Raw genomic sequence first — 23,912 nt, 5'->3', positions numbered from 1 at the left:
TTGTCTCCTGCTGGACTGGACAGTTCTCAGCAGAGAGCAACGTAAGCAAAATCACTTGATGAATTTTATCCTCATGAAGTCATGGCTATGAGTATACTCTAAGGTCTATTTTAAGTTACTGGCCTTTGCTAGAATGTTAGAGCATTTTAGGGATAGTGTAGCTGCCTGGACTGTTCACCATCTCCTGTGTTAGCTGTGTATGAATGTGTTGTACTTCTGAAGCCATCTGTGTAAATAAAGAACGCTGTTTTCAAAGAAACCAGCAGATTTGGTAGGGGCCCTGTGAACAAAGGTTTTCTACTGAAAGTAAATAAATAATGACTTCCTCTTCAAGCAAACTCAAGAGTTTGTTTCAAGTATCAGCTCTATTCTGAGATTTATATGCCCAGCATGTCTTAAGGGAAATGTTAACGATTTCCAGCAAAAGGTACATGTAAATATTTTAACAAGTGCGGTTGCTTACCTACTAAGTAAATTTATTTTGAAAAGCAAAAGGAATCAATAGATTTCTCTTAATATTTTATCCATTGTTAATATCTTAATAGATTATAATAAGGTTTTGAGAGGAAAAAAGGAGGAGAAAAACTGGTTAACATTAGCATGGCAATCAAGCTATAACCATCTTTAATATTAAAGTCTGAAGGAAAAAATAATTCACGGATTTGGAACCCTTTGTGCAATATGAACCAATATTCTTGTCATCATCAGATGAACCTCCTAACTGTTATTTTGCTTCCTGTAGCTATGATTAGTTCCATTCACTTTTTCTTTCCAGGTATTCCCTGTAGGAGTTTCCTGATTAGATTTTTTTTTCTTGGTCAGTAGTTTCCCAGTTACAGTATTTTGAATGATTTAGGCTTACCTTTTCCTCCTACCTAAATTAGCTTCTGTTAGCACACTTAACATTCTTCCTTTCCAATTGTTTGGAGAGAGAAAATACGTTGAAGTCATTTTGAAGGAAATGCTCCTGTGTAAGGACATGAATCAGAGAGTGCTGTTTTGCAGGAGCTTTGGGCTGGCAATCCTGCTAAATCAGGCCAGCTTTCCCTGTGGCAGTCATGGGAGACCTTGTTTACTGATTCCTGCTGTTCTGGTGAGGGTGGAAGGTTTCTTCTCCCTTGAAGTGCAAACTTTGTGGATACAGAATGCTTCAGATGGGTGCGACTTTTACCAGCACTGTAAGGGAAGCTGAATATCTTGATGTAAGCTCTTGTATCAGTGCCTTTAGGAACTCTTCTTAATTTCATTCGCATTAACAGTTGGCTTTGCCTCACTTCTGTGGTCGCAGGTCCACTGGTTATTCCTTGTTTCCCCATCCTAACTGGTATTTGAAACTCTGAACTGTGTATGAAAAATCTAATGTACATTTTCTGTGATTAAAAACTATAGCACTCAGGGCCAGTGATACATGTGGAAGTCTTTCACATTTGAGGTGGTTCAGTTTGTGGTTAACTTTTTGCAGGCTGTCAGGCGTCACTTTGTGTAACCTCAGTTTAACTTGCCTAAATGATTGTAGAAGATCGAACAGTTTGGTTTCTGAAATAAAATACATGGATTTATTTACATGTATAGGATAATTAGCTCCTTACCAACTATTTTGTTTTTCACTGAAAGAGATCTCTCCTGCCTTGGTGGTGATTTAGCTCTTTCAAGTTCATCTTGGACATAGTGAATTGTAATTTAACTTTGTAAAAGTGACATTTAAAGACCTATCTGAAACTGTGCAGCAGTACTATAGAAATTCAGAATAGCATTGTGTTTCTGCAAGTGGTTTTGAGTCTAGTTCTTGGGTAAGTGTGGGAGGTAGGAGGTGTGAGTGCAGATCAAGTCAGATTATTAACATGACAGATGTTTGTGAGCTTTGTTCTGTGCTCTCATCACTGTGGTGTTTTCACTTGTAGCACAGCCTGTCAGTGTGTTGCTGCTAACAGCATTTTCCTGACTTGGTATATCTATGTTTCAAAGCTTTCAGAGCTTCTTGTAACATGTCCATTTAAAGTGAGTTTTGGGTGGCTGTGTCCTGTATGGTACCAGCACCTTCCCCATATTGGAGATTCTTTGAGTGAATAATCCATCCAGTGCCATGGGAGATTCCCTGTATAAAAGAATAAAGAACTGTGTGGTGCATTTTCAGTCTTACCTGATTGTCAGATACTTTCCCTTTCAGTGTTGACTATTCATTGAAGGTAGCAACTAGAGTATTGTTAGGTGTTTTATAGGCCACATGGTGGCTGCTATCAGTAATTCACAGGACTGCCAAAACTTCTGAATTAGTAGTTTGCCATGGGAGAGAAGGAGGAGAGCTGCAGAAGCAGAAAAAGGCTGTGCCTCACCTGACCTACAGCCCATGGTGAAAACACTATTTTTGCTGTAAGAAGTGCATCAACTTCTGAAAAGCTGATTGCTATCAAAACTAGAAGTGGCTATAGGTATGTACTTAGAGAAAGAGAAAAGAATGAATGCAAGGTGGCCAGGAAAGAAAAAGATGCTACATGCAAAGAGATTGAAGAAGTATTACACTAGAAGCCAGAAGATGACTCATCTGAGTGTTGTCAGACACTGTATATATAGACCTTTCCAGTCTTCAGATTGGAAAAAAATTAGTTTGTGAGAGCTGGATGAAATTCAATGCCAGCATTAGATGTGATTGATTAAAACTTTCTGAAGTTATGTCTAGTAAAAAATGTATGTCTTCTATCCAAGAGGTTTTTTGTTCACTTTTGACTTCATTATTTTCCTTATCGTGTTAAGGTCTGTGACCTGTGAATATATTGGCTATATCAAGAGTTTTGATGTGTTTTGACTGTTTGTGCAGTCTCCTCGTTTTAACATGCTTTAAATCCTTTAAACTCTTTGCTTATTCACTGATCAGCACTTGTAGCCTGTTTTCAGTAGGGTACATTCAGACTTTTTGGTTTCCAGGATGAAGGAGGGAGAGGACACATCCTCTGGGTCACTGTATGAGGTTGGCTTCACCTTGATACAGGATTTGCTTTTACCCTTTCCCAATTTGTTCAACAGCTTAACTCTTTCAAGATAATATTTAACTTGTAAACTTTACTGTCCTGTTTTGCAGGCTTTGCTGTAGCCCAGTGCATCAATCAGCACAATCCATCCCCACTGTCGTCACCATCCCCTTCCAGTGGCAGTGGCAGTACAGGGCGCTGTGATTCAGTGACTGCAAGCTCGACGTCCACTCCTTCTGCTGCTCAGAGCCCAGCAGGTATTCACTCAGCACCTTCAGCCTAGGCACTAAGGCATACAGAGCAGTTTATTGTAAAATTAAGTTGCTGTGTTATTGGATTAAAAGAGTAGGGCTTTATGGTTTTAGATCACTTAATTGACTAAGCCAATTAAAAGTAAATTGTGGTATAAATTGCAGGGATCTCTTCAGCTTTCTGGAACTCCAAATACTTGGCTTTTTCAGTAGAGACTTCAAGTACTGGTGCAATAATGTCCTGTTTGTCTGACTTCTCTCCTAGCACAAACAGTTTAGAATGTTGAGGGGGTTTTTTTTGTCGGTGGTTTGTTTTAACTGAAATATTGCTTTGAATAAATCTGTAATGTAAACTAGTAGCCTTCCACTATAGTGGATAAGTTGATTTTCACATGAAGCATCTTTTTTTAAACTCAAGAGACATGTTCTTTTGTGTGTGTATCTCTTCCTCAGGTTAATTTGTAACAGTGGGCCAAATATGAAATATTTGAAAATAATTATTTAGGATGTTAATATTTAAAGTTTTTGCAATAACACTTTTGTGGCTGAACCCCTCCACATTTCAGGAGGCTGTTTCATTGGTGCAGAACAGGCTGCAATATAAATAGACTGACAGTGTAACTTTCACAAATGTAGGTTGCATGTGTTTGCATTGGTCAGTATTTTTAGTGGGTATGCTTAAACTGGAACTTCTTGTTGTATTATTCCTCCTTTTTATGTAGTATTTGTAGATAACTTGTAACAGTGTCTGTTCTGAGTGCAAATTGTGTGAGGCAAAGCCTCAGGCTGGAGACTAGACAAGGAAGTCCCAAAGAGTGCATCCTGAAATGTTTTCATGCTGGAAGTGACTAACTCTGCCTCATTTGGGTTATAAAACAATAGAGGTAACTTGATTCTCAACTTCTTTTCAAGCAAGCCCTCATTTTAATGGTTATTTCCAATGCTGATCATTCCTTGAGAGGGTTGTTCTGGCTTCCATTTCTAAGACATGCCATTTTGCCTTTATTTGGAAGGCCCATCTAGATCTAAATTTTTTTGCAGTCCTACAGGAAATCATGCAACTTTGTTAGGTATTGAGTGTTTTTAGGTTTCACTGAACAGTGTCAGCAGATCAATGTACCTTATATGTTTAAAGTGAGTCTCCCTGCAAGAAATACTGCTGGAAAGGGTAATGAAAGGGTGCAAGGGTGTTGATGAAGTTAAGGAACAATAAATATTAAAGCATTCTAGTACCCAGATTCTAGATTAAAAAGCATCTATTTACCTTGAGAGACTAACATATGGTCAAAATAGTCCTGCAGTATGTGTAATTTCAGAATAAAATTTAGAGTGTTTTTTTATATACCATCTATTCAAAATTTTATTTTCTCTGTTGGCAAGTGATTGCTGTTACCCAGTCTCTTCATGGCCCAGGTAATATGTAGTCATTGCACAGAGAAGTGCTGTCATTTGTCAGAACCCTCAGGCTGGATCGACACTAGAAGAAAACATGAATTTGATGACATGTTTCTCCCTAGCAGTGTGAAAAGGCTCATGTACAGTGTCCTTTGCTCTATTTGAATCCTCTATGGTCAAGAAGAGAAATGCAGCTACAGATTCTTACCAAGAGTGGCTGAGAGAAAACTGTGGTAAAGGAAATGAAAATAAAGAATCTATATTATTTCTCTAGGTATAAGCAATTCAAGCTAGTTCACAAAAATATCGAGCAAGACTATGCTTTGTTTCAGACTGAGGTCTTTCAAGCACACATAATCTGGCTTCTATGAAAAAAATGCATAGATCATGTAATTAGTTATCAAGTATGAAAAGATAGTGAATTATTGAAGTATAATCACAGACTGCAGTTCACAAAATTGCAGTCTGCTTACACAGTGTGTTGGCATTTGTGTATCATAAAATTCTGTTTTTCCTGCATTTTAAAAAGCTTGGTGACAGGAGGCTGCTCATTGATTTCCAAAAAAAAAAAGAAAAACAACAATAAACTGCAAACTCTTTCCTACTCTCCTCATCCCCCAAAAAATGAAGATGAAAATAATGGAAAAACCCAAACCAAAACCAGAGGAAAAGTATAAAAGTATTTTGGAGTGCCTGGTTTCAGTATGCACTTTACCAGTTAGGTTGCATGAACTGCCTACCTTGACCTTCATTGTGACTTAATCATAAAGTATGTGCAGAATGTCACGTGTTGTGCAGGAAGACTGTCTTTGGGTGTGCATTGATTTTTTTCTTTTTAATGTGATGCTGTAGCAAATGTAGCTGTGAGGATCCAATTCTGAGTCCTACCACTGGGCCCAGTCACCTTCAGCCAAGTCAGAGGAAATGAAGCTGCCAATGGCATCAGCTGCTTCAGTCCCAAATCAGCAACTTGCACTAACCTGCTGCAGGGATGGCTTTTATTCTCCTCAGAGGGCAGTTGCAGAGAGGAAGGCAGTGACTTTATGTGCATGAGCAGGTATTTTATCACAGTAGGATAATGCACAGTTGGTACTGAGGTGCATGCATGTGGCTTAGGGATTTTGCTGGACCATATTTGCTCTGACCTTTAGGACCAAGAATCCTTGCCATGTACGTGGCCGTTCAAAGGACCAGTGATCAGGTCAGATTAATATGTTGCTGTTAGTGTTGGAAGTGTATTTAGTGCATAGTTGCAGCATATCTTATAGTTCAGTTTCTTTCTAAAAGAATCTCATTCATGCACAGAAACTGTTCCTGAAATCAGACTAAAGCAATAAGTGTGCATAATTCTTCAAAGCTGCTGCCCTGGTTTGTACCAAGCTGCTTAGTGTAGTTGCAGGCAATAAAGAGCACAAGTAGTGGTTTAAAACCTGTGGCTGAGTGTCTGATGGTGTCTCAAGGTCCTTATTACAGACTAGTGAAAATTCTGAAATTCCTGGAGCTAGGTCTTTTGGGAGGTGTGAATGTAGGAAGGGTTTTCCACAACACCCCAGAGCTCTTTTGACACTTTTTGCCAATACTCAGTGTCCATTCAGTAGTGTCATTCTTGGGATCGGTGTCTCTGCATGAACTGATTGACCAGTTTACTGCAAGTTTGAGTGTTCTCCCTTTTGTAGTACTTACATGTAATTGTGATCTGTAGTGGAAACTTGACAGGGACATAGCATGAAAGTTGGGTCTGTTTGGCATGTGCAGGTGGCTGTTCCGTGGGCTTGTGCGTGGACAGAGCTCTGCTGAAGTAGGTGACAGCACCATGAGCACAGTCTGTGTTATATCAGGTCATACTGACCACTCAGCTGGGATATGGAAACAGTTGTTGGTAGTCACTCACTTCTGAGTAAAGCAGTGGTTTTCCCTTAGCTAACCACTTGAGGACAGTTGAAACTAAAGTGCCTTTCCTCTTCTGCTTCTCAGCAGTGACTTGCATGATGTGAAGTAGCTCCTTTGAGGAGGAAGTAACGAGTCTCTGATGAGCAGCAAGCAGTTACCAAAATCTATTTTATGTCCCAAGGTAGCCCTGGGATGCTGCTGCCATCTGTCACATTTGACTCTGTGTCATTTCCCATTCCATGTTGAACACACACATACACATGTACACACACACACACGTGTGTGTGCCCCTCTCTGCCCCTTCCCCTCCTTCCCTGCTCCCCTGTTTGTTCTGGCACCTGCTGAAGCTGTTGAGCGTGAAAAGCATCCTGGGTTGCTCAGGAACTTCATACAAGAAGGCCAGACTAGATAAAGGGGAGATGCCTATCTGGATTTCAATGAAACTACCTCAACTACCTTCCTTAAGAGCAACATGTTAAACCACACAGCTTTTTATACTGTGAACTTGTGATTATAGTGTCCTAAGCTACAGTCTGTTGACAGATTTAAACTGATCAGGGTTTGATATATTAGAGATGGTACTTGTAAATCTTCACAGAGTTGTTTCAGGAAATAAGATTTGGAACATAGACACCAATTTTTATATAGAACAGTGATAGATAAGAACAAAATAAAGACAAATTGCATGTTAATTAAGAGAAAATGTTACAACAGAGCATGCATTGATGATTAAACAGCAAAAGAGCTTTTAAAAATGTGTAAAAGGGAAAAGTTATGTTAGTTCAATGTTTTGTAAAAGTAATTTGCTTAATACTCATACCTGCATCAAAGAGTCCCACAAAACAGAGCATGCATTGATGATTAAACAGCAAAAGAGCTTTTAAAAATGTGTAAAAGGGAATGTTATGTTAGTTCAATGTTTTGTAAAAATAATTTGCTTAACACTCATACCTGCATCAAACAGTCCCACAGTGTTGCATCAGTTGCTTTGTCATGAGTGAAATAAACTCCTGTGACTCCCAAGTTCATTGGCTATCCTACCTAGTAATTGTCACACTGCTTTATGGCACAGATATTTTAAAGGCTGGAAACTCCCCCATTTGCAGTGTTTGGGGATTAAGCTTAGCCCTTTACAAGATTATTGTTCTTTAAAATTGAAAAAGCAGAAATCATCCCTTAAAGAAAGTAGAATGCTTAGCAAGACAGAAAAATCAGTATTGGGTTCTGCAAGTGCTGCTATCAGGTTAGTTTCTTCTTCGTATTTACTTTTTTTTTTTTTAATTATCATGTGCTTTTGAAATGTTGCTATGCATAAGGTAGAAATGTTCTCATTAGCCAGATTTTAGTCATCAAGTTTCAGAGCTTAGAGTACAGGTCTTGGCTATCCCTGCTGGAACTGTACACTTCTTTAAAGTGCTTATTTTCATATATGCCAAGGATTAGATATAGAAGCTCTCTTACTGTAAGTTAGCAGTCTTCCAGAATTATGAATATATTAATCTCATCTGTGCTGTATTTTATTACTTTTTAAGCTGTCTTAACTTATAAAAAGCAGTTGGCTTCAGTACTTAAAATGTTTACATCTGAGCAATAGGTAATGAGGGCTTCACAAGGCACTGATCTGTGCCACTTGAGCTGTATTTTGTGCTTCTGGCAGGTATTGATGATAAAAGACCTAAAATAAGTACTAAGAGCTGTCCCTTGTTGCAGAGAACATATTGGATTCCAGTCTGTAAAATTAAATTTCCATTCCAAGGAGAAGGTGATTAATCAAGCTTGGAGAGCTTATAAGAGCAGTGCCTGCCTTCCTATTGAAACCATCTCTGTCTCTTCCCTCTATAATAGTAATGTAAATGTGGTTTGACCTCCTGTTCTGTGAAGCTCTAGTAATTTTCTGACTAGGTGAGGAAGTACTTTTGTTCTTAGAAAGTTTCTTTTCTAGGAACTTTCTATGCACCAAGCATCATCATCTGAACTGCTGTTATCTTTTCAAACCCTGTATTTGACTTTATCATAAACCAAATGAAAATGCTACTGTTGGGTTTCAGAATAGTAGGGCTGAATGGTCTGAAGTGTTGTCACCTGCACAGTACTGCACCACATATAATTCATGCCCAGGGGAAAGGAGAATAATTCTGTGTCACCAGAATTTGTGGTAAATAACTTCTCTCAAAGTTTCTAAAGCAGGTGAGTAGATTGTAATGCAAATAAATACCTGCCAGCCCTCCTTGATGTAAGTTCTGTTGGTATTGCCAGACATAGCCCAAACTTATGAACATTTTCAGATAGGAAGCAAAAGCTTAAATTCATATAAACTCATTTCTTTCTAAAGAGTAAATACTTCCAGCTTCAGAAGTATTTCCCAAATGTAGAAGGCTCTCGGTGTGGTGTCAGATTGTATTCAAGATACCAGCAGTTACGGGTGTGTCCTTGTCACTTATTCTTGTTGCTGCTCTAACATTTATCCTTTGTCTCCATTCCAGTTTCCCTCCCCTGTGTCATTGTTGAAGCCTCTGTATGATTTCTGGCTGTGTTTCCCTCTAGTAAGGTCTGGCAGGAAAGGACGCCGGCGGGTGTTTAGTCTGTCGGAGGCTGACAGTCACGGTGGACACTGGGTTTAGGCCTTCCAGCAGCAGCTGCAGCAGAAACTCCCGCAATACCCACTCAGGCAGGTTCCTCCATAAGCCTTCACAAGCCCATAACAATCAATAGAACATATTTGCTTTCCATGCTGACAGCAGTGACAGTGAGGTAGGAAACTGAAGAATACGTCATAATATTTGTCTCTGCGTTTTGTTTGGGAGAACTGTGAAGCAATGATGAGCTGTTTCTGAAAGCCTTGTCTGTAGCTTCTCCCATGTCTCTGGGCACTCGTGCCAAAGGTGGAAATTGTGCTATCAAGCTTCCAGCTTCAAAGCAGCCATGTCTTCATTTGCACAGGGCAGCCCTGGCTGTAGTGAAATTTAGTAAGCACAGGCTCCTGAATGGACAGTAATGCAGGTCCTTGGCCAGCAGGAAGAAATCTCTTTATAGCACAGGTCAAATGGGCAGGCATTCAGCGTAAGACTGTCCTTGGACTCTGATGGCACAAGCTTAATATTTCTGTGATCATCAGATTCTGGCAGATGACTTCATGGACTGTTTGATTATCCTTACCTGAGGAGGTGAGGAGAAGGAGCAGATGCAAACAAATATGGAAATACACTTCAGATGACCTTTGTTATATAATCTGTTTGAACTTGTATCTAATTTTCTTTTCTTTTGTTACTGTCATGGCATGAAGATATTTTACTCTGTTAATATTTTATAAACACCCTTTTTCATCTTTATAGATTTATTTTGCAACTTTTTGCCTCATGTCTTGTAATTTGTATTTTTGTTACCCTTTCATAATATGTTGCTGTATAGCTTAGGACACTTTTCTGTGGATGATATTCATTCTTTCCTTTTTCTGTTCTTTTCTAACTTCTTTCACAATAAACCTTCTCAACATAAGTTAATATAACAAGTTGAATGTTCTAGTTGGGTTTTTTGCTGTGACAATAATCTTTGTAGCATTAAAGAAGTACTGAAAAACATGTAAGGCTGGTGAAGGCTCTGCATCCAAAGAAAGCTAATAATACCCCAAAACCTGCAAAACTACACCTTGTTTTCAATAAGTACAGTAAGTTTGGAGGTATGGAAGGCTGTTTGTTAGAGCTCAGTAGTAAGTTAAAAACCATTTTAAGAAACTGACTTCACTCTCCCTGGTTTTGTTGCAGATTTGGCATATATTTTGTGCCAGAACATTCTTGCCTAAATACATAGAGACTGGGGATAGATAAATAGAAATGCTGTTTTCGAGTATTAGGCAATAACCTTCTGATATTTAAGAGCAGAGCACCAGTCTCAGTGACTGGTGGTTTTATCCAGGGAAAAATTACAAATTTTCTTTCTATCCAAAATTCAAACTGCAACAAAGTGTTGGGAGTTTGGCTTTTTTGAAAGCCAGTTAGTATTTTTATATATAGTATAAAGGGAAGTTCCAGATAATAAGTAGAGAAATTAATCTGTAAACATGCTGGGTACATGAAACTCTTTAGAAGCAAGAGCTTGGTACCTGCTTAAAGACAGACATTCCTGGGAGCTCTAGACAATGTTCAGAACTCTCCCTCCTCCACCCTTCCTTGTGCTGGGATTTGCTTTCTGGTCATTTTGGCAGTAGTGCCACCCTGGGTTACAGCAATCAGCCACTGTTCCCTGAATTCAGTGCCACAGTGGTGGAAGTGAGGCTGGCAGTGACTAAAGACACTGAGAGGAGAGAGACTGGCTTCTAGCAATGCTAAATAACAGCTGGAGGGAAGCAGAGGAGAGCTCTGATCTTGTATTCTCTACAAATGCTGCCACTGAAAAATCACTGGGCAGCATATTCTGCTTACAGTTTTTGATATTTTTATCTTTCTTAATATTTTTCGAGACTTTTGTGTAGAAAGTTTGGACTTGTTAGCTCCAGATACTTTTTTTTATGAAGACTTTTTCCAAATACTTTTTGTTTGTGGCATTAAGAAGGGAGTCACTTCAGCATTGATTTAGAACCTACCTGGAAGGATTTGGGGACCAAAACATCCAGCATAACAAAATAATATAATGTCTTTCATCATTTCAGTAAATGCAGGTATTAAGATAAGACATTGATATTCTATTGGCAGAGGGGCAGGAATTATTTAAGAAATGAAGTGCAGATTCAGAAGTTAAATAGAAATGTGCTGTATACAACATTCTGAGCAGAATGCCATTGATTGATAATACTTTACTTACCAGAATGCCTCAGGTTTCTGAATCCTGAATTGGGTGACTATTCATGCTATACTATAAGTAAGATTAAAAAGTTATCTTGGCAAAGAACATTTGATGTCCTTTAAGATTGTATAGTTTCAAAAAGCAGAAACTCACTGTTCTGTGCATACTGAAATGTTAGTGTTTAGCTTGGAATTCAGAGAAATGAGCCTGTATTTCATGGTTTTAGCAGTTCATTTGCCATGCAACTCTTGCATCACTTCCTCTGTTACCAGTTGCTACATTCTCACTAAAGCTTCTTGACAGAAGAATCTGTGAGGTTACTTTGAATATGTCCTTATAGTTCAAAAATAACCACTGATGTCTCTTTTATTTAAAAGTAGACTTTTTTACCATCTATAAATCTTTTTATCAAAGCAAGAAGCTTTAGTCACCAATTCAGCAAAAAGTACATGTGAGTGGTTTCTGGAGTGAGACTACACCATTGTTTGGGTTATCATACCAGAAAGGTAAAAAAAAATCAGTAATTTTAGTGTTATCCACTGTTACCTTACTGATACCCATTCCATTCTCTACTTTGCTTTTCCTTTTTTTTTTTCCCCTTTGTCTTATGTTCATGCTTTCTGTTCTTTTCCAGGACTAATTGGAATCATATTGAAACGGAAATATTTTTAAGGTCACTGTGTATTAGAACCATAACTTAATTCTTAGCTTCTTTATTCACTACATTGCCTCGTAAGCTTTTCTGAGGATTCCTGTACACTTGAACACATGCTGTTTCTTACAAAAGCTTTAAAACTGGTCTGTCTTGAAGCTGGATACCTGTTACTTTAATGGCATCTATTATTGTAGTCTGAAAAGAAAAAAAAAATTACTTTTCTGGGCATACTTGATCATCTAAGGCTGATTCACCTCATCCCGTCCATTCCCTCTCCATCCTGAGCCAAATGAACAGCTTGCTTGACAGTTCACTAGGATTTTTAGGGGGAAAGGACAGCACAAATAGCTATTCATGTTGCAGGGTTTTTTCATAAAGTAGGAGGTGCAGCAGCATATCAGTTTTCAGTAGCATGTATGCTTATTCTCAGTTTTGAGTGCTGGATGCTCCATGCTTAGAGGACAAAATGCCCATGTCTCACAAGGCTGTGTAAAGCAGGCCTCTTGCAGCACCTTTCAGTTGCAGTAAGGAAATGATCCTCCTTCCTCTTCTGCCATAATTCTGCTTTCTGTGGTTGAGGTGTTGCTTAAATGTGAATCTGGAGGATGAATTAAGAGAATGACTTCCAAATTTTTGTAAGAAACAGGCCCCTTTTGGGAAAGCTGGCTGTAGAGTGGTTCTTCAGTTTTTTCTTTCATTTCTAAAGATCTTCCTGATAAGGGGTAGTGGGTTCATTTTAGTTCATACTAAATACTGGAGAGGTTTTCTTTCCCTCAACTTCCTCTCTCAAAGAATATTTCTAATATTGATACATATTCTAATACTAAATGTACATAATTGCCTGGTTCCTAATTTGAACATAATCCTGCTGGCATTTTAGTTTATGCCTTTATAATATTTAGCTTTATTTCTAATTACTAAAATGTGGATATGTAAACATAGTGCTTCACAGAACTGCGTTCTCTACCCAGTTATTCTTGAGCACTCATGAATAATGGTGTCTTGTTAGGCTTAATGTGCATACTGACTTGAATATTGATTGTTCTTGGTGTTCTCTTTTCTCAGATGATGCTTCAGCTCCAGAGCAGCCTCTGACGGCCAGTTCCAGTCAGACGATGTTGACTGATGAAACTCTTTCAGCTGTTTCAAAGTCCAGCAGAAATGCTGTAAAAGGCAGTGACATAGAAACAGCCAACCTGTCTCCCAGCCTGATTCCTGCACAGCAGCCCACGATATCCCTCCTCACAGATGACAGCACGGACACGCTGAGCGTGGAGTCGCTCACGCTGGTGCCCCCAGTGGATCCACACAGCATTCGAACCTTCAGCTGCATCCCTCAGGCCTCTCTGCAGTCTGAAACGGAGCTTGACAAGGTGAAGGAGGTAGAGGAAGAATCTTCTGACTAAAGCCACCATGCAGACTGTAATAAACAGTGAAGGAAGTGCAACCAAATTGTGATTGTTTTTCCTCTGGGAGTGCAGATACTTCTGGAGGCCTGAGAGGCCTCAGGTCCACATGAAGGGACCAAGTGGTGACAGAGAATGTCAGCAGTTTTTAGAGCCAACATCGGATACTCAGCATATCTGAACTGGGGAAGAGAGAAAAACCCAAACTTTTGAATCTGGATTGGTTCTTTCCTACCAGTTTCTCTTATACAAGAATATGGACATATTTCAGAGGACCTACTGTCTTTCTAATAGGAACTAATTAAGTGTAAAAGGTCTACAGTATTATGGCAAAGTGAAGAGACTTTTGGATACCCAGCTTCATGGTACTGCATTACTACGTCTCTGAAACGGGAGACATGCCATTGACCAGAAAAAATTATATATTATAGGACAGAGGTAACACTTCCATTTGAGTCAGGGTGTGTTTTTTCAGTTTGGTTTGGGATTTTATTTGTGGAAGAGGGGTTTTGGGGTTTTATTTGGTTTGGGTTTGTCTTTGGGGTTTTTTTATTGGTTGTTTTGGTTTTTGGTTTTTTTTTTAATCCTGATCTTGTTAATCTTTTGGAGATCTGCACAATACCAGCAGGCTTGGCCACATTCAGTATTGTCTTTGTAGGACTCCAGACTTAAATATTATGTTTTCCATATGTAATATTTATTTCAAGGTTTGATTCAAATTTAAAACACAATGTTTGTTCAAATTAACATAAGGGATTTTTGAGACTACTTTAGTCTTTGCTTAGCTACCTAGAGAGGAATGTAAAATGTTTTAAAAGATTGCTATAGCTTGTTTGTTCACTTCTGACAGTCAAATTGCTACACATCTGAGGAATGGTGATATCCCTGCAACTGAACAACAACTTCAAGAAGCAGACAGAAGCAGTTTTACTTTAAAGAGGTTTTTCAAATTTTTCATAGTCATGTAGGAAGAAAGTCACCATATCTAACTGATAATTCCTTTGCAAGTCTGATCTTGAAAGGTATTGTGGTTTTTTTTTTTCCTGTCTGGGATAGTATCCCAGTTAAACAACATTGCTACATAAAAGTGTTAACATTACTTCCTAGATCCTGACACCAAGTTGACAGAAAAGGGAGAGATATTTCTTAAAGTTTGGAATGTGCTTTGCTGATTTGATACATAATTTAACATGAAAGGAATTTAAGATTTTTCATCAATTTCCAAGTAAGTTAATTTAAATTAATAGTAAAATGAGTAGCTTGTCATTGCTGGTCTATTCTTAACACTGAGCTGGCAGTTCCTCAGAGCAGGACTGCTGTTTACTTGGTATTGATTTCAGTCACACTGCAGTCTGTGTCCTCATTCTGTCTCTACTGGCATTGAGTTCTTACCAAACGGGTGAACCTGCAAAGTTTTTACACTTCCCAGTTGCTTATTGAACCTCTTTCTGGCTGTCATATGGAATACTTGAAGTGATTTTTCAGTGATACCTCTGTGTGTGTGTATCTATATATATACACATGTACAGATATATATGTGTATATGTATATATATGAGATTGACTAATTCACGGGTACCACTTTTCTCACTTTTTCTGTCTTCTCCTTCACATAATAATTGAATCTTTGCCAACTGGATATATGAGGTGTCTGCTACTGAATGCCAGTAATTTTTTCCCCCTGTTAACTTTTTCATGCAGCTTTGATTTCTGATTTTCTGTGATTTCTACTTTATCTCAAATTGAATTTACTGATACTCTGACCATTCCAGAGTAGCCCAGACTCTAATTGAACTCAGAGTTGGGTGTCCTCAGCACTGTGGTGGATTTTGTGTGAAAATCTCACATTACTGGAATAAGAGCCTACTTTTTTTGGGTTTTTTGGTCTCATGCTGAAGATGTATTTGCACTCATGCAGTCACTATTGCAGCTAATGTGCATGTACCTGAACAAGCACATCAGTAGCAATCTGGGCACAAGAACCACATGAATTTTTATTAGCTGAAGTGATTGCAGTCTAGACTTTCTCTAAAATGGTACAGCATTACACTGTAGTCTGAGTAATATTCTGAAGACCATTATAAAAAAATGCCTCACTTAATTAGAAAGCATTTTATGTTCGTTATTAACCTTAAATTCTTGACCCGGATTACACAAAATACCACTGTGCAGGCTCAGTTCCCTTAAATAGGATTCATTTTAGACTGGAAAACCTTGATCTTAATTTATCTCATTTCAAATTCAGTTCTAGCAAGATTAGACCCATTCACAAGGAGTCTCTTCAATGCATGTGAATAATCTCACCCCTGAGCTATACTGCACAAGAAATGGGGCAAGGAAAAGGAAGGTGACTTTGTGCTTTTCATTACCTTTGAGTGGCTTTTAAATCTCTTGATCACTTGTTTAGTGAGAGCTTCACAGGAAATAATTTAGATACTTTATTAGGAAAATAGAATAATAGGTTTGCTGTTAATTTGTGATTACTTCAAGCAATGCAGGAATTCAGTAATTGCCCTGGAATTGAGTGTCATTTCACTAGCAGTAAAATAAACTTTATGCTTGAAGAAGCTACCAGACAAGCAGGTTAAACTGAGTGTAAGGATGAAGCCACTAAGAGCAAACATGTCACTGCTGTGGTGCTGTCACTCTGGGGCAATCAGTCACTCCCCTGCAGGGCACAGGGAGCCCCAGAACAGCCTCAGGAGCAGTGGCACTGACCACCAGGGAATAGCAGTCACAAAACCTCCGCCAAGCTAAGCATCCTGCTCTTGTCTCCACTAACCAGCTGAAGTTAAACTTGCTTTTAAAAGAGCATTGCCTAGGCGGGCAGCTGCTGCCTGGGAAGATAAATGGTTTAGTCCTGTAGTTGAATCAAAGATCTGCAGAGACTTCAGCTGGGGGCAGGGAGACTGAGGCCTTTTGCCTCCAAGGTAATTAGTTTCCTTCTTTCAGACAGCCTAATGTAGCCATCTAAATATATGTTGAAAATTGTCTTCTTAACTGCTACTGTCCTTCTTAAAAGAGTTTTTTGGTGTGTCCCTGATTCACCACCACTGCCCTACCCTGGGATATCATTCACCTGGGCACTGCTCTTTATTATCTAGCAATTTTTGGAGAAGTTCTCCTGTGCTTGCCTGCTGTGTTTCTCTTGACCTTTCCCAACTTTTTCAGCATGAATTAGAAACAAATAGAATAACTCTTCCCATCTCCCATTGGATTCTGAAAAGCAGAGGGTGATCCAAGCAGGGCTTATTAGGGTGGGATGTTTTTAGGGGTTGGGAGGGGAGTAGTTCTTGGGGGCTTTTCTGCTGCTCAGTACTTGAGCAGCAACAAAGACATAGGAGAAGCAGTTCTTGACTGAGTCTCAAACAGAGGGTTCTTTCATATGGAAACATATTTTTATATTGCATTTGTACAGAATTTTCCCTATTTTGATCTCCCAGCATTTTTAGATTTGCACGTTGCTCAGATTTGATTTCTTTTGCAAGGTGTTATAAAATATATATTTTGTGTTTGTTAATGTATTATAAATGTAAAGCTAAATTTTGGTTGTCTAATAAATGTGCACTGTGGTGGTATCTGGTTTATTGTTTTGTTAACTTGAATTGTTCGGTTCTTAATATGAAAAGGAAAAACTTGTCATTGTTGGGGCTGTCTTGTTACCATAAATAAATGTGTGGAGTGCATTTATTTTAAAAGTAACTAAAAATGGCTTAAGCAGGTAATGATTAAGAATACTTGATAACAAAAGTTAAGGTCCAGACTAGTTCACAGGATTCTTTTAAGATCATTATCTGAAGATTCCTGAGATTTTTATCTTGTTTCCCATTAGTTTTTGTTATGGATACTCATACTCAAGTGACTTTAAGACACATAGTAATTGCAATCTGGTAGCATTTATGAGAAGATCTGAGGGTGAGTGTTTGGCTGTATTTAAGGACTAACTGTGGCAGAAGTATTTACAATGAACATGAAGATAATTTTTTTACAGATTGAGAATAGATTCAAGTGTGCAAATTTATAGACTATTACAATGTCTAGGAGCTTTGTTTTGTCCAGAGACAGCACTAACTATACATTGTCACAACTTCAGGAAACCCTCTGGAAACATTACAAACTTTAGAAGATCATTTTAGGCATCTCCACTTGTAAATAGCTGTGTTGATATTTTTGTTGCAAACTTTTTCCTTCATTTTTAGCTGCTTTGTAAGTTTGATTGTTTTCAGTGCAAAGAGGTGGAAATGTATTTTTCTAGAAGAATGAATGTACCTGGGATTTAAGCACTACAAAAAGCATTTAATGAACATGGACTGCCTTCCTATGAAATATATTTCAGTAAAGTTGTCTGAAATGTAGTTCATTTGAGAAAAAAAGTCCTGAACATGCACTTACATTTACATGGAAAAAAGCCCAAACATGGTGTGAATTAAATTCTGAAATGTCTTTCTACAGGCAATAAGTATTAATTATTTAATGTAAGTTAAGTTAGACGTTTGGAGTAAATGTGATATCTTATGTTAATTTAAAGAACAATGTAACTAAGCATCTGGGAAGGGAGTGGAATTAGAAAAAATTGGTGTATGTTTCTGAAATCCAGACTTTTCAGTCTGTATTTGCTAGCATTGAGAATTTGTTGTGGCTATTGAAAACCTGGACAAGAACAAGGAATAGACCTTTCTTTGTAAATGGAACTTGGCAATAAAAATGGTGTTACTAAGAAAACTTCCTTCCCTTTCATGTGCTGCTGCATGCATTTGATTCACAAGGACATCCACGAGCAGTGAAAGGCAAAATTTGCAGAACCTTGCTTTTATTTAGAAGAATATTGTGCATATGTGACTTGTTAGGCATTTTCATCTTTGAGTCAGGTGATTTGCACTCTGTATGCAGGAAAGACATAGCAGGAGGGGGAGCAGAAACAGGCCTGGAAGGGTGATGCAAAGTACATGAGACCAAGGGTTAAGAGGGGCTGGGCAACATCTAAAATATCTGTGAACCACTTGGAAAGTGCCTGTCATGTGTGATTTCTTCCCCAAATATATGCTTTCACCCTCTGCCTTTTTCTCTGGTGCATGTTGCCAGATCACTATATGGCTTAAATCCAACCAAGTTATTAGTTAGGTTGTTGTTAATTAGCCTCTACATCTATAGGAATTCATCACAGTCAATATACATTCCTTGGGAAATGTTATTTCTCAAAATAGTCATTGCTCCAGAAGCTTTCTTAGGAAGAAATTCAATTACATTGTACCATCAAATAAGCAAGCTAGGTATCAGAGGTAGGAGACAACACTGTGATTTACTGTAAGATACAAATATTAAATCATGGTGTATTGTGGAAAATGAGTTAAAATCTGCTCCTGGCAGCTGAACTTCCTACATTTTGCCAGTAATACTGCTTTAAGGATGCCAATTTGTGGTCGGGAAGGTCCCTTCCTTCATGTTTAAAACTGCTTTGTGGTTCTGTATCCTGATGCTTCAGAACTCTTGCAGCTTTTTGTCCTGTCATTTTTCCTGTGTCTCTGTACTAAACCTTTCTAGGCTTGAACACTGAGTCAGATTGAGCCTCTTGCCCTGAGTTAATAACGATCAGAGAGGGAATGAAAGCACTGCCTCCAACCTCTTGTCATGCTGAAAATTGAAAATTTACTGGACAGAAATGCACTGCTGCATTAGTTCACTCTTTTCTTAGTCCCCAGAAAGACCTAAGTGTAGTAACTTGGACAGCCCTATTGTAGGTAAATCTACGTCTTTATCAGCAAGATAATTTCAGCATAGGTATAAAAATAAGTGAAATTCTGCCAATACATATGTCTTTGTCAAAGTAACTCTTGTCTAAGTAAAGAGATGGCATTTGGAGATCTCTTTGTTCTTTGACACGTAATCTTTGTTTCCCTGTCAAGGAGGGAGTTCTTTGTGGCTTCATGGATGCAGAAGAAACAGCAATTCTATTCTGCTGTGTTAGAGTTTATGTGAAGACAAAAGCTGTCTTGGTACTTTCTGGTGATCTTGAGTATGTGCTGCTTACAACTGGGAGTGAGAGATGCCTGTTTATGAGAGTGTTCCCTGAAAATTCGATTGAGTTTTAAACTCATATGTTTAATCTCTCAAATAAGGAGAAGTAGAGGGAGTTGCAGCACCTGGATTTGCAAATTTCCAGTAGCAAAATTGGAAGAAAGGTTTCAGACAAGTGTTCACACACAGTTAAGGCAGTTGAGCTGATGAGAAGTAAGTCAGTGTGGTTGGATGGTGCTCAGTTGTGTGTCTGCTCTCAGCTGAAGGATTTTACCATCAGCTTATCTGCAAATATGTCTAGGTCTTAAAATTATTACTGATTTTCTATGCCAGTTCTCTAATGGATTTTATGAGGTGAAATTTCTGGTTATTAAGTGCCTTATTATTCAGATTTGAGATTTTCTGAAATAAGTTGAAATTTGCCTGTCCTCAGACACTCAGCTCTACAAAGCTCAGCAATGTTGTGTTTGTTGAGTGGAAAATACTGATCTCGGCATTCCATTCTCACTGTCTTGTCCTCAAATGAAGGTTTATATTTCACAAAGGCCACAGTTTAATTTTTTTTTGTTGCCTGTTTGGATGACTGATAAGGACAGATGAATTCTTGAGCTCTATTTCTTAGTTCCACAACATTTTTCTCAGCTTTAGTATGGAATAAACATCATTACACCGGATGGGAAAACAAGCTGTTACTTTGCTACAGAAACAAATTTTGTTTTTTTGGTTAATTGAATGAAGACATATTTGTGTAAATTTGTCCTCATTTAGGGGTCAGTTATTTGAAGCAGTTTTAAGCAGCTGCTTGAAACTGCTTTGTTGATGGACCAGTGCATTGAGAAGGAAGACAGCCAGACTGGGTCACCACTGCACAGGTGCTCAGAGCTGTCTCTGCCTCAGCAGCCAGAGCTACCAGAGACAGAAAAAGGAGTTTCTGAAGGAGGAGAGTGGCAGGTAACCATAATGTCTTAGGAAAAAGAATTTCTAGTCTGCAGAGAGAGATGGGATCTGCAAAGGAGGAAAGTAGTCTCACTCTTTCTAATAGCTAATTTGAGGGACAAGAGAGAAGAAACATCATTTTATGGTACTTTATATGAAACCATGACCTCTGTTCAGGATATCAGTTACTTAACTGATACTGCAAAAAGCTCATCACCTGTAAGAACATCAGATATGAACGCCCATAGCCATACCTGTGTTTAAGTCTTACTCTTTCTCCACCACCATATTATCCTATGCAAACCCAGTTGCTGATGTGAGAGGGGCGTAGTTAATTCCAGAGTTCTTGGGAACAAAGCTTTGCTTTGCTGTTCTCCACCGTGCAGTTCACTTGAATTTGCTTATCACAGTTTATCAGCTTCAAGGCTTTCCTGCGAAAGTGTTGTTGGTAACCACTGTCTGTTAAATAATTTGTCATTCTTAGGTAGCTGCCAAAGTGCTTTGGAGGGGGAGATAGGCTCCCTCAGCTCACTAAATTTTGGTGAAAACAGGTCTTGCAAGCCTCTTAGAGAGTTTCTGAACAGATCTGCACATGAGAGGTTTTGTGAGGGAGGGACACTTCTCAAATTTTGTCAAACCACAGATCTCTTTGAACAACAGTCTTGGAGCCAAGCTTCCTCTTGTTTTGTCTGAATCTGCAAAGAAAACCAGAGCTGTTACGGGAAATCAGAGGTGCCTTTTCTCTCGCTGCGTTCAGGTCAGCTCACACTGCACAGTGTGTCTCAGGCTGGTAACAGCAGCCTTCACCTGGCCTTCAGCTTAACAGGACGTTGGACAGGTCCTTCCTGTTCCTGAGTTCACCCTTTTTACACAGATTAGTGGTGCACTTGGGAAGCCTAGTTCGTGTTTGTAAAGTGCTTTGATGTTGATGTTAAGCATTAATCATTTTATCACCTTGTCTAAAGAAATGTCATTAAAAACATCATTCCAGTCTTACTGCTTGCTCCAGTTAATGTAGCTCCTGCTGAATAGCTGTAATTTTCAAAGCAAATACTATTTGGTTTTTTGTTTGCACCATATCTGTGTCATCAGAACAACTTCAAAACTATAAGGAAAAAAAAAAGTCTTTCTCCTAGCTTCCAGGAATGTGTGATTTAATATTTGGTCATAATTTGCAATGGTTTGTTATTGTCCAGAATGATTAGTTCACAGGAATGGGTTTGTTTGAAAGGAAGCCTGGTTTCTTCTAAATTTAGGGAGGGGAAAAAAGGAAGGGAAAAAAATCAGTATATTTAAAACCTTTTCAATCTTTTCTGCTTCAAAGCAATGACTGTAAGGAAATTATTAACTCTCTTAGACATCAAATTGAATGTGTGAGTCAGTCTTAGAATGTTGAAACTGTTTTAAGCGTCTGTTCATACATAGGCTAAAACAGACTTAAGGAGAACGATATTGCTAAGAAAAGCAAGAAAGTGAAGAGTTTGCCTTCCATTTAACCATAGCAGTGTGATGTACAGACCACCTCTGTAAAAGTCTCAGGTATTAGTAGCACAATTATTTGAAAAAAAAATGCAAGAATGCAATCTTTCAAGATATGACAGTAAAATGCCAAGTCACTAAAAAGGAACACTTTTAATCTGCTTCAGTGGCAGCCCCGTGTCTTATCTGAAACTGATAGGAAGTGTAATCTGAAATAGTGTGGAGGGGTTGGTGTAGGTGAGTAGACATTCCCTTTTGCCATCTATGAGTTGGGACATGAGAAACTTTCCTCCTTTGCTCTGTTAGAGGGAAGTGTTACATGTTAGTAGTCATGAAGAAATCCTTAACTGCTTGAGTTATCAGTTACACCACTGAAAACAAGGTATCTGTGAGCCTAAGAATCTCCAGTAAAGGTCAAGTACAATAAAGAATTGTTTGTCAGAATAATTCAGCAATCCCAGCTGGTCTGTCTCTTGCACAGAGGATCTGTCAAACACCATAGGAAGCTTGATTTTGGTACAATTTTTCACATGGAGCCTGTTTGTTAGAAAAAGATTTATCAGGAACTAGCTGAGAACAACTGGAATGGGAATAGATAGTCTGTATGCAGAAAGAAATAGATAATTCCTTCTGAAGCTTTTTTAGATATCCCAAAATGAAGAACCAGAAGTGGCCAGTTGTGTGGGTCCTATAAAGCACTACAAGACCAAGATCTAACCAAGACTCACTTGGTAAGTATTTCTTAAGACAGTAAATTAAACTTTACCTGAGTGAATGAAGACAATGTATCTGAGGGAAACTAGTCTGTTGATTTCTCTGTATTTTCAAAAAAACAAATACAGAAGTCACTGCAACCTGGTGCTACAATGTACCCTTGGTAGGATTTCCTTACCCCCTGGTTCATTCTGGAAACTGAAATTTCTGAGTAGTCCTGTGACTAACCTTGTTAATGTGAAACACTGAATGATGTATTCTTTTTTAATTACTTACTGACTCTGAGTTGGGTAACCAGAAGTTGATTCAAGAACTCCTCATTCCCCACCATGGTATGTCACAGATGTCCCTGCTCATACTGAAAATGCAACAAAAATCCAGATGTGAATTGTCAAACCCTGATACAATGAGTTTACAGTGTGTGGGGATGACTTGTGTGTAGGGCAGGTGTGTGACTTGTGCAAGGCAGTGGCCTTGTTCCTCTGTTAGAGATAAGAAAAGGACATGACAGACTGATGGCTCAGAATGTACATGGAGTCTGTGAATGACTCAAGAACTGAACACAAAGCAACTGCCTTTGCTGATTGCTGGTTTGAATTTCCAGTGGCAAGAGAGATTATATGTAATATCTGATCTTAAAATATATCTTCTAGACAAGATCTTTTTACTAGTATGTATGAGGAGACTTTTCCATGTAATGCTAGTCCTCAGAATAATATGATGACTAAAGAGATGTTTTTAGAAAAGTAATAGGACAAACACAGAATGATTGTTCAGCCAGTCTGGATGAGAATCATCTGGAATATTGCCCCAGCTGTCAACAAGAACTGATAAAAGAGCAGTTTTGCATGGTTTGGTTTCATGTGAGCTATCTAAACAAAAAAATTTTTGGGGACATTAAATGAAAAATCTCTGATTTCAAGCTTTTTGGTAAGAGAAAATGGGAACGAAAAAAAATCTATTTCAGATTTTTTTTAAATGGGAATGTTTAATTCAAAAGTGCATTAACAAATGTCCATGCAAGCCTTCCTTAGCCAGAATTACTAGAAATCTTGCAATAAGTTATCTCTTCTGCCCAAGCAAGCACAGACACACACACACAAGGTGTCTTTCAGAGTTCAGTGGGATGCACTTTTCCTCTGAAGAGCTATTTCAGGGGAAAGGCTGCACAGAGACAGATTTAGTGGTAACTGGGGATTTGTCAGTGTTAGCTCTAGTTGTTCTGCTTTACTCATGGAGCTGTGATGTTTCTGAATTGCTTCTAGATTAAGGAAACAATAGGAAAGAAAACCACAGTATTTCTCAACTCTCAGAAATAAAGTTCCGCAAATGGGCAATTTCCAGACATTGCAGTGCAAATACTCTGCCTTTGTCCATGCTTGAGATGTGCCTCAGGCTTGAGTTCTGGGGCAGTTCTTAATTTACCA

The 23,912-nt window shown here is 38.5% G+C and overlaps 1 protein-coding gene across 10 annotated transcripts in view; it reads left to right on the top strand.

The window, feature by feature from the left end:
• Window positions 1–17,685, top strand: part of CLEC16A (C-type lectin domain containing 16A) — a 60,578-nt gene extending 42,893 nt beyond the window's left edge. For 4 of the 10 annotated variants that reach the window (XM_039731973.1, XM_039731972.1, XM_039731978.1 and 1 more), the window contains 2 exons: window positions 3,077–3,223; window positions 13,002–17,685. In XM_039731973.1, coding sequence (XP_039587907.1) covers window positions 3,077–3,223; window positions 13,002–13,342 — 488 coding nt within the window. In that variant the 3' untranslated portion in view covers window positions 13,343–17,685. Of the gene's footprint in view, window positions 1–3,076; window positions 3,224–9,046; window positions 9,254–11,915; window positions 11,955–13,001 lie in introns of all 10 variants that reach the window. The other 6 variants (XR_005630179.1, XR_005630178.1, XR_005630180.1 and 3 more) reach the window with 6 other exon arrangements.
• The last annotated feature ends 6,227 nt before the right edge of the window (window positions 17,686–23,912 follow it).

The sequence above is a fragment of the Passer montanus genome, unplaced genomic scaffold (genome assembly GCF_014805655.1).
Source record: "Passer montanus isolate IOZ18808 unplaced genomic scaffold, ASM1480565v1 scaffold8, whole genome shotgun sequence".
In the NCBI taxonomy this organism is placed as follows: domain Eukaryota; kingdom Metazoa; phylum Chordata; class Aves; order Passeriformes; family Passeridae; genus Passer; species Passer montanus.
Note: the sequence above shows the minus strand (reverse complement) of the source record. Positions and strands in the feature narration are given on the sequence as shown.